Here is a 16607-nt window from a genome sequence, read left to right as displayed (position 1 = left end):
CCAGCAGGTAGATGCTAGAACTATCATTTCATTCAGTGGGAGGAAACTAAAGCATAGAGAGGTTAAGTTACAGGCCCACCCGCACACAGCTCGAGGGTGGCAGAGCCGGGGTTTGAACTTCCACAGAGGAGTTCCACGAGCCTCTAGATTGGAGGTAACTAAAACTAAAAACAAAGGAACCCCAGCTAGATAGATACTTCTAGCAGGATCCTGCCGCCACTGAACCGTGAGGCCAACGTGAAAGGCGAAGAGCAGGTGATGGAGCGCAGCCTCGCGCTAAGAAGACGAAATAAGGCGGATGGAAGGGACGGTGTGAAGGGGTAACGGGGCCGAGCCCTCCTAGCTGTGAGCCCTCGTCCGACGCCCAGATCCTCGCCCAAGGACGGGGAATCTCAGCTCCTTCCCCGCCGAGCCCTCTTCCCGCCTCCTTCCCAGGCGTCCCCAGGCTGCCCCCCACCCGACGGCCGCGACCTCGCAGGCCCTGACGACTCGGCGCGGAACTCCCCAGACCGCGGAGGCGCCTGCGGTCCCCGACAGCGCAGGTTACGCGAGAGCCGTCCCCCGCCTCGGCGGTCGGGTGTCGCCACAGTGCCCGGAGCCGCTGCCCAGTCCCGGGCATCTCTGCCCTGCAGCGGGAGCTAGCTAGGCAACACGGGCGCTGAGGTGGGCGCGCGACGCGGAGGGGTGTCCATCGATGACAGGTGCTGGCAGGGGTGCACCGGACCTCGAACCGGAGGCTCTAATTTCCGAGGCGCTGACCACGCGGCTTGGTGTGCTAAGGGCTGAGATCCCTGACCCTGCCCGGCTGCGAAGACAGACGCTTTGACCGCCGCGCGGGTTGTGCAGCTTGGCGACAGCGGCGGGGCGGGGGAGCGGGAAGCGGCCCTACTGCCAATACAGCCGCGGGAGGCCCGGGTCCGCGGGGACTTTTATTCTGACACAGCCGGCGCGGGGCTCTGCTTAGTCATGGTGACCGCGCGCACTCCGTGCCTCCCCCCGCGCGCAGCGATGGAGGAGCCCGGGCCTGGGCAACGGAGGCGGAGCCCGAGCGCGGCCATGGCGGGGTGAGTGAGCGGCCTGCGCCCAGGCTGCGGGCACGGCGGACCTGGGGCGCTCCTGCGGCCGTGCCGTGGGATCGACGGACGCGGCCCGGCCGACTCGGTCGCCTGGGGATCCCTGTGGCCCTGCGGAGGGCCAGGAGTGCGCGGCTCGAGTCCTATCCTTTTGTTGGACAGCGCGACTCGTGGGGTGGCCCGGGAGCGACGCGAGTCGGACGAGAGGCCCAAGGAGCGCGGTTCAGACAGAGGCCCGGGGACCCCGGGGCGTTGGGGGTCTTGATCTGTGTCCTGGGGTTGGCAGTCGAGAGGCCGCGGTGGGGTCACTTCCTCCCTTCTCCAGGCCTTGGTGGCGGCTCAGACGGGGCATGCGCAGTCCCCCACCTAGCGCTTTGTGAGTGTCCAGAACCCAGGGGGCACCGTTGACTGGCCAAAGTCCAAGAGACAGGCCCTGGGCCTTGGCCGGGCAGCCGTGGCCAAGCGGTGCCCTGGGCCCGGTGGAGGAGGGTGCTGTGGTAGGCACAGTGGAGCGAGCAGTCAGCCAGCCACAGCTTACTGACCCCTGCGCAGTGCTAGGTCCCAGGCAGGACGTGGGGGAGGCACGTGAGAGGGGAGAATACAACCCTGACCTAGACACGGCTCACGCTCTCTGAAGTGCGGGGGCCGAGGGTTAGAGGGACAGGTCACCCCTCAACAAGCAAGCAAAGAAGCTCATTTTGGTTCCCGGCAAGTGCCGTGATGGAAATAAAACCAGGCTGTGACTCCTAGCTGAGCCCCAGAAAGAAAGATGGAAAACCTGGGGACCCTCTTACAGGTTCCCCATCTTTTTCCAGCAGGACCTTTGAAACAGAACTCATGCCCAGACTTTCCAGACTCCACAGGTTTCATGGAAAACCCTCTCGTCTGTAATCATTCTCATGACACTCCTCCCTGATTCTCCAGATTCTCTCATTCTGCCTTTGAGCCTTTTCACTTTCTATTCCCTCTGCCTGGAAAACGAACTCCCACCCCAGTCCCTTTCATATGTTCATCCTTCTTGTCTCAGATCCAGCTGAGGCCTGGAATATGGGATTTAAAGTAACTTCCCAAGTCACTCTGTCACAGTGCTGTTGTCATTTTCTTCGTGACTCCAATTTCTTCTCAAGTCTTATTTATTTTATTTTAGGCCATTCCCTCCCCAGCTGTCAGTTCCAGCACAGTTTGTATCTGTCTTGGTTGCTGCTGTGGCCCCGGTGTCTAGAACAGTACCTGGCACATAGCAGCTGCTCAGTATGTGTTGGTGCGGTGCTTGAAAGAGTGAGCTGGACATGCTGTAGGAAGAGAAGGGCGGCAAACTGCCGGAACAGAGTGAGCAAAGGGAAGAGGTGGACGGAGGCTGACTGTGGAGGGCTTTGCAGGTCACTGACGAGTTCAGTTTTACTCTTTGTGCTCAATGGGGTTGTGTGGGAATTCTGAGCAGGGCAGGGACATCATCTGACATGTTGTAAGGTGGATCCTTGGGTTAGTGAGGCTATGGGACATTTAGAAGCACAAATGGACAGTGCTTCACCTGGGCTTGGCAAGGAAAATTGGTCTAGGAGTCACTTTATGTTTAAAAAGGAGGCCTGGACCCAGGCCCTGCCCCCAGCCCTGTGCTCTCCCTCCTCTAGGCCTCTGAGTGTCAGTGGTGGTGTTGTCCCTTGTCACCTGGAACCCCATGCAGCCGGAACCCAGGCCTAGCGGGGCTGGGGCCCGCACCCGATTCCTGCCCCTGAGGTCACAGCGCCCTGAGGGTGCAGGGGACACAGTGATGTACGCCTCCACCGAGTGCAAGGCAGAGGTGACCCCCTCCCAGCATGGCAACCGCACCTTCAGCTACACGCTGGAGGACCACACCAAGCAGGCCTTTGGAATCATGAATGAGCTGCGGCTCAGCCAGCAGCTGTGCGATGTCACGCTGCAGGTCAAGTACCAGGACGCGCCGGCTGCGCAGTTCATGGCCCACAAGGTGGTTCTGGCCTCATCCAGCCCTGTCTTCAAGGCCATGTTCACCAATGGGCTACGGGAACAGGGCATGGAGGTGGTGTCCATCGAGGGTATCCACCCCAAGGTCATGGAGCGTCTCATTGAGTTCGCCTACACAGCCTCCATCTCCATGGGCGAGAAGTGTGTGCTCCATGTCATGAACGGTGCTGTCATGTACCAGATCGACAGCGTCGTCCGTGCCTGCAGCGACTTCCTGGTGCAGCAGCTGGACCCCAGCAATGCCATCGGCATCGCCAACTTCGCTGAGCAGATTGGCTGCGCTGAGCTGCACCAGCGTGCCCGCGAGTACATCTACATGCACTTCGGGGAGGTGAGTTGAGGGAGGGGACTTGAGGGTGGTATCTAAGGACCAAGGACCATGGGTAGTCATCATCATCTCCCTTGAGTTATGAAGGGTGAAGGCAAGGGGTTGGAGAAAAGTGCAGCTCTGAGCTTCTAGTCTACACATCTAGGGTGACTGACTAGGAAGCCAGCTGAGGCAAGTGAGACCTTCATGGCTACCCGGTCTCCCTGGGGTCCAGGTTGGGGACAGGGTGCAGTAGACATGACAGCAGCTCGACCCTGGGGGTGCAGAGCAGGGCCCAGCACTTCAGGCAGTCAGCAGTATTCACTGAACACCCATGACATGCTGCCAACTGCAGGTGGGACCCTTAGATGTGTTTTCTGTGATCCGTGTCATCCTATGTTCTTGGTTTCATTTTCGTTTGTAGGTGGAGGAAGTTGTGAATAGAAGAAATAATGAGTGCTTGTTGAGCCTTTGCTGTGGGCCAGCCTCTGTTCTAAGTGATTTCCATCTTTAAGTCACTGAATCTTCCTAATTCAGAGGGCAGTATGCTTTGGAGGGCCTTCCTGGAAGTATTTAAAAATCCTCCTTCAGTGGCTGGTCGCCATTTCTCTTCTTCCCTCTCTACCACATGTGGGATTGACCAGTTGTCCCAAGGAACTCTGGCATTAGAACTAATGGCTTCCAGAAAGGTGGTCTGCAAGTAGCGATCTTCCACAGGCCTGCGCAATGTTTGTTTGAAGGGATTGCGTGGGCTTGGGGCATCAGAACAGTGATGACCCACTGATGTGGGGTCTATTTATATAAACCAGTGCCTGACAGGAAAGATTTGCCCAGGGCCCTGTGTGCCCTCCTAGTAGCCCCATTGAGCTACTAATATAATCCCCTTTACAGAGGAGGAAAACAAAGGCACGGAACATTTCAGATATTTGCCCCAAGTCATCCAGTTAGAACGTAGTGAGCCAAAATTACAACTCAGGCTGCTTTCTTCAGAACCTGCACCTTTTTAAAAAAAGATTTTATTTATTTTTAGACAGAGGGAAAGGGAGAGAGAAAGAAAGGGTGAGAAACATTGATGTGAGAGAAGAAACATCCATCTGTTACCTATCACATACCCCCAACTGGTGACCTGTCCCAAAACCCAGGCATGTGCCTTGACCAGGAACGGAACTGGCCACCTTTTGGTTTGCAGGACGATGCCCAACCCACTGAGCCACAGCAGTCAGGGCCAGAGCCTGCACTTTTTCTTTCTAGACTATTCTTTTTAAAAAAGTTTTTTTATTTACTTATTTTTAGTCAGAGGGGAAGGGAGGGAGAAAGAGGAAGAGAAACATCAATGTGTGGTTGCCGCTCACATGCCCCCTCACTGGGAACCTGGCCCACAACCCAGGCATGTTCCCTGATTGGGAATTGAACTGGTGACCCTTAGCTTTGCTGTCCAGTGCGTGATCCACCGAGCTACACCATCCAGGGCTCTTTCTAGACTATTCTATTGCTATTCCTTTTTAGTCATTCTACCCTTTTGAAAAAATAATTTCATTAAACAAAAAGGTAATGTGGTAATGTTCTTTTTTGAAAAAGTATTTCATTTACTTTTTTAGAGAGAGGGGGAGGGATAGAGAAAGAGAAGGAGAGAAACACTGATGTGTGAGAGAACCATCAGTCGGTTGCCTCTTACACTCCCCCAACTGGGGACCTGGCCCACAACCCAGGCATGTGCCCTGACAGGGAATTGAACCGGTAACCTTTGGGTTCACAGGCTGGCACTCAATCCACTGAGCCATACCCGCCAGGGCATAAAAGGTAATGTCTTACAAAAAATTATGCAAAAAGGCACTGGTATATTGTGTGTTTACCATAGTACTTATGTACTCCATGCCTGGCACATAGTATTAACTCATTTAATCCTCACAACCAAAGAGGTTCATACCATTCAAATTCCCATTTTACAGATGAGGAAACTGAGATTGTCAGAGGCACATTTTGTGACTTGTCCAAGGTCATACTGCCAATTGAGACTTGGGGGGGAGACGCAGAAGTCAGCCTGTCACACTAACACCCTCTGCAGGTGGCCAAGCAAGAGGAGTTCTTCAACCTGTCCCACTGCCAGCTGGTGACCCTCATCAGCCGGGATGATCTGAATGTGCGCTGTGAGTCTGAGGTCTTCCATGCCTGTATCAACTGGGTCAAGTACGACTGCGAGCAGCGACGCTTCTACATTCAGGCGCTGCTGCGGGCTGTGCGCTGCCACTCGCTCACACCCCACTTCCTGCAGATGCAGCTGCAGAAGTGTGAGATCTTGCAGTCAGACTCCCGCTGCAAGGACTACCTGGTCAAGATCTTCCAGGAGCTCACCCTGCACAAGCCCACACAGGTGATGCCCTGCCGGGCACCCAAGGTGGGCCGGCTCATCTACACTGCTGGTGGCTATTTCCGCCAGTCACTCAGCTACCTGGAGGCCTACAACCCCAGTGATGGCACATGGCTCCGGCTTGCAGACCTGCAAGTGCCTCGCAGTGGCCTGGCAGGCTGTGTGGTGGGAGGGCTGCTGTATGCCGTGGGCGGCCGAAACAACTCGCCCGATGGCAACACCGACTCTAATGCTCTGGACTGCTACAACCCCATGACCAACCAGTGGTCGCCCTGTGCTCCCATGAGTGTGCCACGCAACCGAATCGGGGTTGGGGTCATCGATGGGCACATCTATGCTGTTGGTGGCTCCCATGGCTGTATCCACCACAACAGTGTGGAGAGGTGAGTAGCAGGGCCAGAAGGGGTGGGCTCAGAGGGTCCTGCAGTTAACAGGTCCCCAGCCATTGGCATTTGGGGATTCCCCCTATTGTTGAGTGCCTATCTCTGCTACCTGCTTTTAGGGAGTAGAAGCCTCAAGTTAAAGCTAAACTGTTGGGCTGTTTAGGGTGGTGTGATGATGTGTCTGGGCCTGGGAACTGCTTATAAGGCCATCATAAAACCATACAGCTTCTTCGTGCAAACTTGGAAAAAGTTCCATCAGTTTGAAATTGGTGTAACATGCTAATTTTGTTCGAACAGATGTATGAGGCCTGGTATGTGGAAAGGGCCCCCCTGGATGTGGTGCCCTGGTGCAGTGCACAGTCTGCACAGCTGTGCATAGGGGCCCTATGATTAGAGGCCAAGCATTTTGGGCTTTTGACTTTGGCGTAGCTTACCACTCTGCTTTCTCTTCTTCCAGAAGTGTGATCCAGGATATAGTTCTCACCTGGAGAACTGGCTGAAACAAACTCCCCAGGCCACTGCTGGAGGTGCAGAGATGGCATTGGTGGGTGGGTTTAGGCTGGGGACTGGGAATTTTAAACAAATACCCCAGAGATTTCTAATGCATGTGGTCTGAATAGGGCGATGGGATGATGCATCGCCCTTAACAGACTGCTTTTGAGAAAGAAAGGGACACTGTTAATTACTCCAGGAGCAAAGGCATGAGCCGGAATTGCCCAGACCAAGCTCTGAGATCACACTCTGAGAAAAACCATCCTGGGAGGTAGCCTAGTTGTTAGAATTGAGGTTCTGGTGTCTGAGAGAGCTGGGTCAGACCCCAGCTGCACTGCTTCTTTGGTGTCCCTGATGTACCACTTCACCCCTCTGCCTTCATCTTACTGTTTTGTTTTGTTTTTAAGATTTTATTTATTTATTTTCAGAGAAAGGGAGGGAGAAAGAGAGGAAGAGAGACATCAATGTGTGGTTGCCTCTTGCACATCCTCAGCTGGGGGCCTGGCCCTCAACCTAGGCATGTGCCCTGACTGGGAATTGAACTGGCAATCTATGCTTTGCAGGCTGGTGCTCAACCCACTAAACCACACCAGCCAGGGCTTATCTTACTCTTTTTGAAGAGGGGAGGACAATAATGAGGACCCCCTTGCCCCTGCAGCCTGGGGCATTGGTGAGGTAACACACATAAGGCTCAGCACAGGGCCTGGCAGTGCTTTGCTGAAGCCATCAGGGTATAACAGATGCGCATGTGTGACCTTGAGCACGTGACTGCTGTGAACCTCAGTTTCCTTATCTGAAAATGGAGCTGCTGATGACTTGTGCCTTGGAGAACAATTGTGAGAATTAAAGAGCTAGTACACAAAGAGCTAGCAGAATAGTGGGCCTTAGTAAGTGTTCCTTGAGGGTCAGCTGTGATTGCTGTTGTCATCATTATTATGCCCTTGCAGGTATGAGCCAGAGCGGGATGAGTGGCACTTGGTGGCCCCAATGCTGACCCGAAGGATTGGGGTGGGAGTGGCTGTTCTCAACCGGCTGCTCTATGCCGTTGGGGGCTTTGACGGGACGAACCGCCTCAACTCAGCCGAGTGTTACTACCCAGAGAGAGATGAGTGGCGAATGATCACCCCCATGAACACCATCCGAAGTGGGGCAGGTGAGTGGGGGCCGAGGGCAGGGGACCGTGGGCAGGGGACCGTGGAGGAGGAGCCTCCCAGCCCTGAGAGTGAAATGTGGCCAGGCCTGGGTGAGGCCTCTTGTTCCCACCTTGAATAACCCTGTGGCACACACAGGAGAGCTAGATTCTGAAAGAATTCAAGCTCCTCTTGCCTGGCTTTGTTTCTGAAGGGTCCTTTGGGAGAGGGAGGAGGGGAGGATCCCCCAAGAAGGTGGTGGCGGGGCCCTCCGGCCGGGTCCCAGAGTCACCCTCTCTGTGGCGTGGTTTAGGAGTCTGTGTCCTGCACAACTGTATCTATGCCGCGGGGGGCTACGACGGTCAGGACCAGCTGAACAGTGTGGAGCGCTACAACGTGGAGACGGAGACGTGGGCTTTCGTGGCTCCCATGAAGCATCGGCGAAGTGCCCTGGGGATCACTGTGCACCAGGGGAGAATCTACGTTCTTGGTGAGGCCCTGGGGGTAGGGCCCTGGGTGGAGAAGACTAATTAGCCTCATCTTTGGGAGGTGGGCTTAAATCACTGTAGGAGGGCTCCTCGTGGTTTCTTTCTCCTCTTTCTTTCCCCTGCCCTTGGAGGCCTTGACCCTCCCCTCTGCTCTCCCTGCAGGAGGCTACGATGGCCACACGTTCCTGGACAGTGTGGAGTGTTACGACCCTGACACCGACACCTGGAGTGAGGTGACCTGCATGACATCTGGCCGGAGTGGTGTGGGCGTCGCTGTTACCATGGAGCCCTGCCGGAAGCAGATTGACCAGCAGAACTGTACCTGTTGAGCCATTTTGGTTTTCTTGAGCAAAAAATTGTCCCATCAAGAAGAGTATTGTTGTTTTTGTACAAAAACGGGGACAAAAGAAAAGCGACAGAGCAAATGCTTGCCCTCCAGGATGTGAGGCTGGAATGCCTCAGTGTTAAAATGACTGCTTGAAAGAAAAGAAGACCAGAGTGGGAACCCATGAGCCCATCAGAATAGTCCCAGGAATGTCCAAGAGAGTGCCTGGAAGAGGTTGCTAGAAGGGTGGGCTCCCGGGAGGGAAAACCCCACACCCACTCCCCCAGGACTAGGCCTGGCTTCCACAGCAGCAGCTGCCACCTCCCTTAGGGGTGAAAGCAGGTATTGAGGTCAGGCTGGGTTTTGTTCCCTGTGGCTTTGTGATTGGTTCCTAGAGGCCTGGGAAGGAGCCAACTGAGGCCTCGGGGGTGAGACCCTTCAAGAGGTGCGGACCCCGGGATGGGCCTGTACATAGACCACTGGATATCTTTGTCCTGGACAGTCATTTTGTTAAGTAACCCTGTAACTTTCCAATGAGAATAAAGAACAAACTAACTAGTGTCTTCTACCTGGACTCTCAGCTTGAGATCTCAAACCCAGGGACAGAAAAGACTCTTCTCCTGAAATGCACTCAAGTCTTTGATGTGAAACCAGCTATCTCTGCTCATTGCCTCTCATCTGTAGGGCGTCTTACTCCCCATAGGCAAGGCATACAGGGCTCACTTTGTCACTTTGGGCTGCTTTGAAGACAATGACCTAACTCCTGACACATCTCCCAGGGCTCCGAGAGATTAATTTCATATGTGTGCACAGTTTATACTTTAAGGCAAGCCATCCCCAACATACTTTCCAGATGTGGTGAAAATTTATCTGCTCATTGTAGTGCACTTCAGTAACAGACTGAGCCTTTTCTCTTATTGAAGTGCCTGGTAATTAAAAAGGACAAAGAGGTTCTTGGGAGTTTTCTTAGACAAAGGGCTCTGAGCTACCTAGCAAAGGGCTCAATAGCCTGGTCTCTTCTGAACAGTATGTGTGAAGGCAGTATGTGGGGTGAAGAAAGGAAAAATAAAATACGGTCTTGATTACAAGTACACCTCAGAGATGTGGGTTTGGTTCCAGACCACCAGAATAAAGTGAGTCACAACCGTTTGCTGGTGGAGGATCTTGCCTTCAATTTGTAAAAAATGAAACACCAGTCCTGGCCAGTGTGACTCAGTTGAAGCGTTGACCCATAACCAAAATGTGGTGGGTTCAATCCCCAGTCCAGGCATGTACGGGAGGCAACTGATCAATGCTTCTCTCTTGCATCCATGTTTCTCTCTTCCCTTTTCTCTCCCCCTCTCTCTAAAAGCAGTCAGTCAATAATAAAAAAAAAAATGCAATACCAGCAAAGTGCAATAAAGGGAAGCAGAATAAAATGAGGTATGCCTGTGTTGGGGAATTCACAGGTTGCTCTAGGTAATTAGAGAGGAAACATTGATTTCTTCCCTTCCAAGGAAAACCTGGTACCTCCCATCTCTGCAGCTTCACTCACTCAGTTCCTCTGAAGGCTACCTTAGTTGTGCCCAGTTCTCTGGTCCTGGTCTAGGGTTTTTATGGAACGAGGAAATAAATCTATGTTGGCTGCATTGAATGGATGTGGAGGACTAAGGATTGGAAACTTGATACCTGGGTAAACTTTTAGCATTTATAAAGTGTTTTGGCTCATTATTTGGTCCTCAATAGTGCTCTCAGTTAGGAAGCATAAGTCTGACTTCTTTACAGGTGAGAAATGGTGGTTCACAGAAGTGACTTGCCCAAGGTCACATGCACTAAGTGGTGGAGTTCAGATTCAACCTGCAGGGTACACCAAAGCAGCCATCCTCAGTAACAACACGCTGTACCACTGTGTTTGTGAGAATGGATATGAGGGAGGTCCCGTGTGGTCACTGTGTACAGCAGTGAAAGTTCCGGAAACTGATCTAATCTAGAGACAGGGGATTTACATGTAATGCAGTTTTTAGAAGCTACGTCACCTACCCCAGATTTGAGTTTCCTTTCAGAGAGGCTGGATCCTTGGTCTTGAGCTCAGATTTAGCTGATTTAGTAAAGCTTTTTAGGTATCAGCAATCAGGTGAAGTTTCTTATCTGCAAAACTTGTACTTAGACACCTCCTGGGCAAGTAGGTAGAGCAAGTCCCCTGCCCACTCCATTTTTCCTTCTTTAAAAAGAAAGAGTGTGGGCTATTATTGCATATTTATTACTCCCTATGAAAAACGAAATTCTGTGAAAAATTGAAATTTCGATTAAATTGCATTAAAATTACTTAGTTGGGGAGATAATATTTTTGCAATATTAGATCTCTCCATTCATGAACTTAGTATATCTGTGTATTTAGTGGAGTCTTCTCTGCCATCCTCCGGAAACTTTATTAAGTTCTCCACAAAGGGCTTGCAATGTGTTTATTCATGGGAATTGTATAAGGTCTCGTTAGTATTGTCAATGGGATCTTTACTCTGGGATCCTTTAAGTTGGTATTTCTCATACATATGGAAGTTGTTGACATAGATATGTTGATTTCCACTCGCCTCTTTGCTGAATCCCCTTATTAATTCTACTAGTTTTATTTTTCAGCAGATAACCAAATCATATGCAAGTAGTGATAGTGTAATGTCATTTTCCAGTAGCTACCCACTCATTTCTTTTTTTGGTCTTACTATTAGCCAAGACCTTCTGTACAGTGTTGATTAGTAGTGGAAATAGTGGGTATAGTTGTCTTATTCCTAACAATAAGGCGACTACACCATTAAATCTGATGTTTGCCAAAAGATTTTCTGCTATATATGCCATAAGTTTTTTTTTTTTAATATCCTCCTCTGAGGACATGCTCATTGATTTTAGAGAGAGCGGAAGGGAGGGAGAGAGAGAGGGAGAGAAACATCGATGTGAGAAACATTGATCAGTTGCCTCTCCTATATGCCCTGACAGGGGACCAAACCCGCAACCTAGACAAGTGCCCTGACGGGGAATCCAACCTGTGACCTTGCAGTATATTGGATGAAGCTCCAACCAGCTGAACCACTCCAGCCAAGGCTATGCCTTAAGTTTTGCTGGAAACTTTGCTGGAAGTTCAGAAAGCTCCCTACTATAGTTTTTTAAAATCATAAATGGGTGTTGAACTTTTCAGAGGTCTATCATTCAGTAGGTGAGTGCCAAAAAGTTGAATTTCTAAGTTCCCAGTTGATGCCGATGCCATTTGTTCAGGGAAGCCGCTTTGAGACATATAATGTAGGATAAGAACAGTGGGTTAAAGGCAAATCTGAGCAACACTTAAGGAGTAGATGAGGAGTAAGAAAGACCCTAACAGAAACATAACAGCAGCAGAAAATTATGAGGAGGACTAAAGAAAACTATGGTGTCTTAGAAGCCAAGTAGAGAAAATGTTGAGCACAAAATGTTTTAAGGAACAACACTATTAAATGCAAAGGGGTTCAGAAACAGAGAGACCTTCAAATACCCACTGGATCTGGCGATTGGAGGTAACCTTACTGAGAGCCACTTTGGAAGAACAGTATGTATAAAGCAATAAATTCTTTCGATAAATATTTATTCCGTGCCTCCTTAGAAAAGGCACTGTTGCCAAGGAGACAACACTGAGTCAGTGAAGGAAGCTGAGGAACATCTCTTTTGAGACGTTTACATGGGGCAGAGAAAGATCGAATGATAGCTAGAGAGGAACAAAGAGTTCATGGCGGGGGGTTGGAGTTCTGCTGGTAAGGTTCAGAAGACATCACATTTATATGCTTAGGGAAAATTCCAGTATAGGAAGAGATAATGAAGATGAAAGTGAAAGACAGGATGGACTCATGGTGATGGTGAGCAAGTAACTCCCCCTCTCAATGAACTGAATGTTGTCTAATGTAACTTTCAGCTCAGTGAAAGGCACTGTAGTTCTGAATGTACAGAGTCCCTTGCTTGTACAATACATTGTGCCATTGAATCAATGAATGTCTTCTTCTTTGGGAGTGTATTCTGGTTTTAAAATATAAATGTTAGTGGAAATATGCAGAAGATAGAATTTAAAAAAATTTATTTCTAGAGAGAGGGGAAGGGAGGGAGAGAAGGAGAGAAACATCAGTGTGTGGTTGCCTCTCGTGAACCCCCCACTGGGGACCTAGCCTACAATCCAGGCATGTGTCCTGACTGGGAATCGAACCAGTGACCCTTTGGTTTACAGGCCAGCATACAATCCACTGAGCCACACCAGCCAGGGCTGCAGAAGATAGAATTTAAGAAAACAAAAAATAATACATTAGAACCCTGACTAGTATGGCTCAGTGGATTGAGCACATAAACCAAAGGGTCACTGGTTCAATTCCCAGTCACGGCACACACCTGGGTTTTGGGCCAGGTCCCCAGTAGGGGGCATGTGAAAGGCAACCACACATTGATGTTTTTCTCCTTCTTTTTCCCTCTCTTCCCCTCTCTCTAAAAATAAATAAATAAAATATTTAAGAAAAGAAATAATTCTTAAAAAGCACTACATTATAGTCAACAGATTTAGGGTTGAGATATATATCTAGCACTTAGTGCAAATCTTTTCTGTGCCTCACTTTCCTCATCTGTTGAATGGTGATAATACTGGTACCTAGCACCTGGCAAAAACAGTAAAAATACAATAAATGTAGTATTGTTGACTAGGAATGAGGTGGGAACCTAAGATGTTAACATTAATCTGATTTATTAAAGTTGTTAAAGTTAGACTGATAAAGAGAGCATTAATGTCCTCGGAACCCTTTACCTGCATTACGTTCAATTCATCACTGCTTTCATCACTGGTGAAAAATCAGTACTTCCACTAACCCACCTGTCTTATTTCATGATGGTTTTGTAGCTCCCTGTGACCTTCAGGGCAGATACAGAAAGTTAGGTCTAAAAGGAGAGCAGCACCCTCTTGTGGGCTCTGTGTGAAAAGCGGAACTATTTCCAGAGAAAGAAAGTTAGAAAAGGAACAAGATTGGATGGATCCCACAATGTACAATGCCCTTGACCTTGAGTTGTTCTTATTTTTTAAATTAGCATTCTTCAGAACTCTTTGGGAAACTATATTTTTCATAAATCAAATACAATTGCAAATGCATCCCGGAAGCTTCCTATTTAAAGGACTTCTCCCTCCTGTGAGACTCAGCACCACATCCATACCTCAGGGCTGTAACTTAGGTTTTATTATGCCACAATTTAAGCAGGGCACCCAGGAACACTTTTCAGACTATGTATCCCAGGCCCCTCAGGGATTTAATCAGCTGATCTAGACAACTTTGGTGGGAAATTTGAAACAGCAGCCTGACGCTGACTTCGGATGCCTTTTTGCCTTCACTTGCTCTCAGCCTTGGGATCAGGAAAGATTAATTGCATTAGCCAAGGAATTGATGCTCCTTTCTTAAGTCTCAGCTTTTGCATGTGCAGTCTCTTTCATCTCTAGGGCTTTGTCTGCCTCTTATTTTTCATATTTCACCCTCCCTGGCCATCTCCCAGTTTCTAGGGATTTGCCAAGTGAAGAGTTAGGGCCGGAACAACAAATTCAGTGCCTGTCACATTGCAGGCACAGTGTAAAGACAGCTGGGAGCAGAAGACATGGTTTCTGCTCTCCAGCAGCCTACAGCCAACTAGGTAGACAGATATTTGCATATCATTAACATACATCCAGAAAGCCTGACAAGTGCTCGAAGAAAATCTAGCTTGTAGAAGTCGTGATGCATTTGTCCTCCTTGTACTCATAATTATTCTTCTATTTTCTGTCTTGTTCACCATTTTATTTACTGACACACAATAAGCTTCACACATAGTTCAATGTTCAGTAGATGAGTTCTGGGTCACAACGGATGTACAAGAAACATTTTCAGGATCAAATGGAACTGGCCAAATCTTCCAGATGCTTCTCCAAGGGTGTGGATCTCGCCAGCTCTGTGCAGGAGTAAAGCACTCAGTCATTAGGATTTCAGTTCAACACGAAAAAGCCGTTTTGACCTCCCTCTGTTACTATCAGATCTCTTAAGACTTCATAGAACGAAGTAACTCCTGTTCCAGGTGACTGTTCCACACATTTCCAATCACTCAATAAGTACCTAATGTCAAAAACTGTGAGAATACTTGATAAATATTTTAAGGCAGCTTCCTTCCTGTAGCTTTCATTTTAGGAGAAACAGCCCCAGTTCCTTAAATGATTTCTCACGTAACATATGAGTTCCTTTATCAGCTAGTGTCACTCCTGACCCCAGCTCCCAACCTGCCAACACTTTGGGGGTGATCTGAGCCTTACTTTTCCCAACTTGGGAAGGGGAGTGCAAGACGGGGCTCTGGGACTTCTCATATATATGGGAACCACTCAAGCCCATGCAGGCTGCACCTCAAATTGGAAAGAAGGAAGGTGATACCCTCAGAGAAAAGGGGGGTGATGGGTCCTTTCAGGGTGTGGGGATAGAAATGATATGGAACCATCAGGAAAGTGGGGGACAGTGTCAGGCTGTTTCTCAGGAAGGAGAAACGATACTGGGGACCCTTGAGGAAGCGGGTATAAGCAGGGGTCCACTTAGGAAGAGATAAAGACAAGGGAGGGGACCCCTCAGGAAGAGGAGGTGATGCCAGAATTTCCCTCAGGAAGGATGCTGGGGCCCCACAAGAAGGGAACTAAGACCAGGGTCCCCTCAGGAAGGGCAATCGAGACCAGGGTGCCCTAAGGAAGTGGGGACGACGCTGTCGCCACTCTCGGAGGAAGAGATGCTGCTAGGGTTCACTTCAGGAGGGAGAGGGGAGGCTGGGTCCTCCTTGGGAAAAGTGGATGTCTCCTGGATTACCCTCAGGAAAAAGGGGTGACATCAGGTGTTACCCTCAAGAAGAGGGGAATGGCGTCAGGATACTCTCAGGAAAAGCGGATGATGTTAAGTCCCCCTAAGAAAGTGGGAAAGACACTGGGGTCACTCTCAGGAAGGGAGTGACATCAGGTAACCTCGACTTCCCGAGTAGTCTCACCTCCGGTCAGAGGTCTTCCTCCGGAGTCCTCGGGTTTAAAGGCGAAGCAGCCGCCCCTCACAGGCCCACCAATCACAGTGATGGGAAAAACCTCCCTCCTGTCCTCGCCACGCCTCCTACCCGGTCTGCGCCTGCGCATCTTGTCGGTCCTGCGGTAGTTCCCCCGCATTACTTTAGAGGCGCTGGAGCCTCCAGCTCCCATATGTTGGCAAACGATGTCTATGACCCATTTTTATTTTTGCCTATGAGGATACATTTATTAGAGCCGAGGACAGTAAAACAAGGAAGGACTTAGCATAGAAAAAAGAAGCAACAGAAGAGCCTAGGCTGGGCTGTCTTAGCTCACCGGGAGGTCAGAGAAAAAGGGGACTTTGGACACAGGTTCAGGGGATTAGCCTGGGGCAGGCTGCCAGCTGCCCATTGCCTTAGAGTTTAGGAAACTCGTGCTTGTGAAGAAACAGGTGGGAGAGGGGAGAAGAAAGGAAAGGGAATAGTGCTGGGTTCTTTGTCTTGAGGCTTTTATCTCTTGCAGGCAGGAATCTTAGGGAAGGTCTATAACCCATTTTATAATAATAGTATCTACTTGATAGGCTCTTGTGAGAATTAAGTTCCTGGCACATGGTAGTCACCTGATAAACCGTAGCTAGTATATATTTGCATTTTATGAGGGAAACTGAGGTACGGAGCCGGTAAGTAACCTGCTCAGACTAACCCAATCAATAACTGGCAGAGTCAGAGCTAGAACCCAGGCAATCCAGAGCCTCTGTGCTTACCTACCACGCTTTTGTGGCTCCCAGAGAACAACTACTGGCTGTTATTTCTTTCTTCTAATTACGAAATAACTTTCCTCTTGATTATAAAAGTAATACATGCCCACTGCTAAAATTTAGAAAATATCTAAGACTACAGAACAGAAAATACAGATCACTTTTAATCCCACCACTGGAGAACTGTTAATGTTTCGATGGACAAGGTGCTTTTTCTATGTACATAATGTTTTTAAGTAGGATCATGTAATGCAGAACATTCTGAAACCTGCCCTTCTCA

At 49.7% G+C, this 16607-nt stretch overlaps 1 protein-coding gene and 1 long non-coding RNA gene across 4 annotated transcripts; one reads left to right on the top strand and one right to left on the bottom strand.

Moving 5' to 3' along the window:
- Positions 1-848: 848 nt before the first annotated feature.
- Positions 849-9126, top strand: KEAP1 (kelch like ECH associated protein 1). Of its 3 annotated transcripts, none has more exons than XM_024557018.3 (6): positions 849-1064; positions 2705-3390; positions 5432-6117; positions 7557-7762; positions 8053-8229; positions 8390-9126. In XM_024557018.3, the coding sequence occupies exons 2-6, from the start codon at positions 2752-2754 to the stop codon at positions 8554-8556; spliced, it is 1875 nt and encodes a 624-aa protein (XP_024412786.1). In that variant the 5' UTR covers positions 849-1064; positions 2705-2751; the 3' UTR covers positions 8557-9126. The 3 variants fall into 3 exon arrangements, with proteins under 3 accessions (XP_024412786.1, XP_045048451.1, XP_024412787.1); XM_045192516.3 differs by lacking the exon at positions 849-1064 and adding an exon at positions 1073-1449; XM_024557019.4 differs by lacking the exon at positions 849-1064 and adding an exon at positions 1073-2402.
- A 4871-nt stretch (positions 9127-13997) lies between these two features.
- Positions 13998-15694, bottom strand: LOC139441136 (uncharacterized). The gene is made up of 2 exons (XR_011651558.1): positions 15561-15694; positions 13998-14495 (listed from the first exon to the last, which is right to left on the bottom strand). It is a non-coding gene; the product is annotated as an uncharacterized lncRNA (long non-coding RNA).
- Between the last annotated feature and the right edge of the window lie 913 nt (positions 15695-16607).

Source organism: Desmodus rotundus, chromosome 9 (genome assembly GCF_022682495.2).
Source record: "Desmodus rotundus isolate HL8 chromosome 9, HLdesRot8A.1, whole genome shotgun sequence".
NCBI lineage: Eukaryota > Metazoa > Chordata > Mammalia > Chiroptera > Phyllostomidae > Desmodus > Desmodus rotundus.
This window is presented reverse-complemented; position numbering and strand designations above follow the sequence as displayed.

Coding starts and splice junctions, on each gene's coding strand:
- KEAP1 (XM_024557018.3), top strand. CDS start 2,752: ATGCAGCCGGAACCCAGGCCTAGCGGGGCTGGGGCCCGCACCCGATTC. Junction 6,118..7,556: donor CACCACAACAGTGTGGAGAG/GTGAGTAGCAGG, acceptor ATGCCCTTGCAG/GTATGAGCCAGAGCGGGATG. Junction 7,763..8,052: donor CACCATCCGAAGTGGGGCAG/GTGAGTGGGGGC, acceptor GGCGTGGTTTAG/GAGTCTGTGTCCTGCACAAC.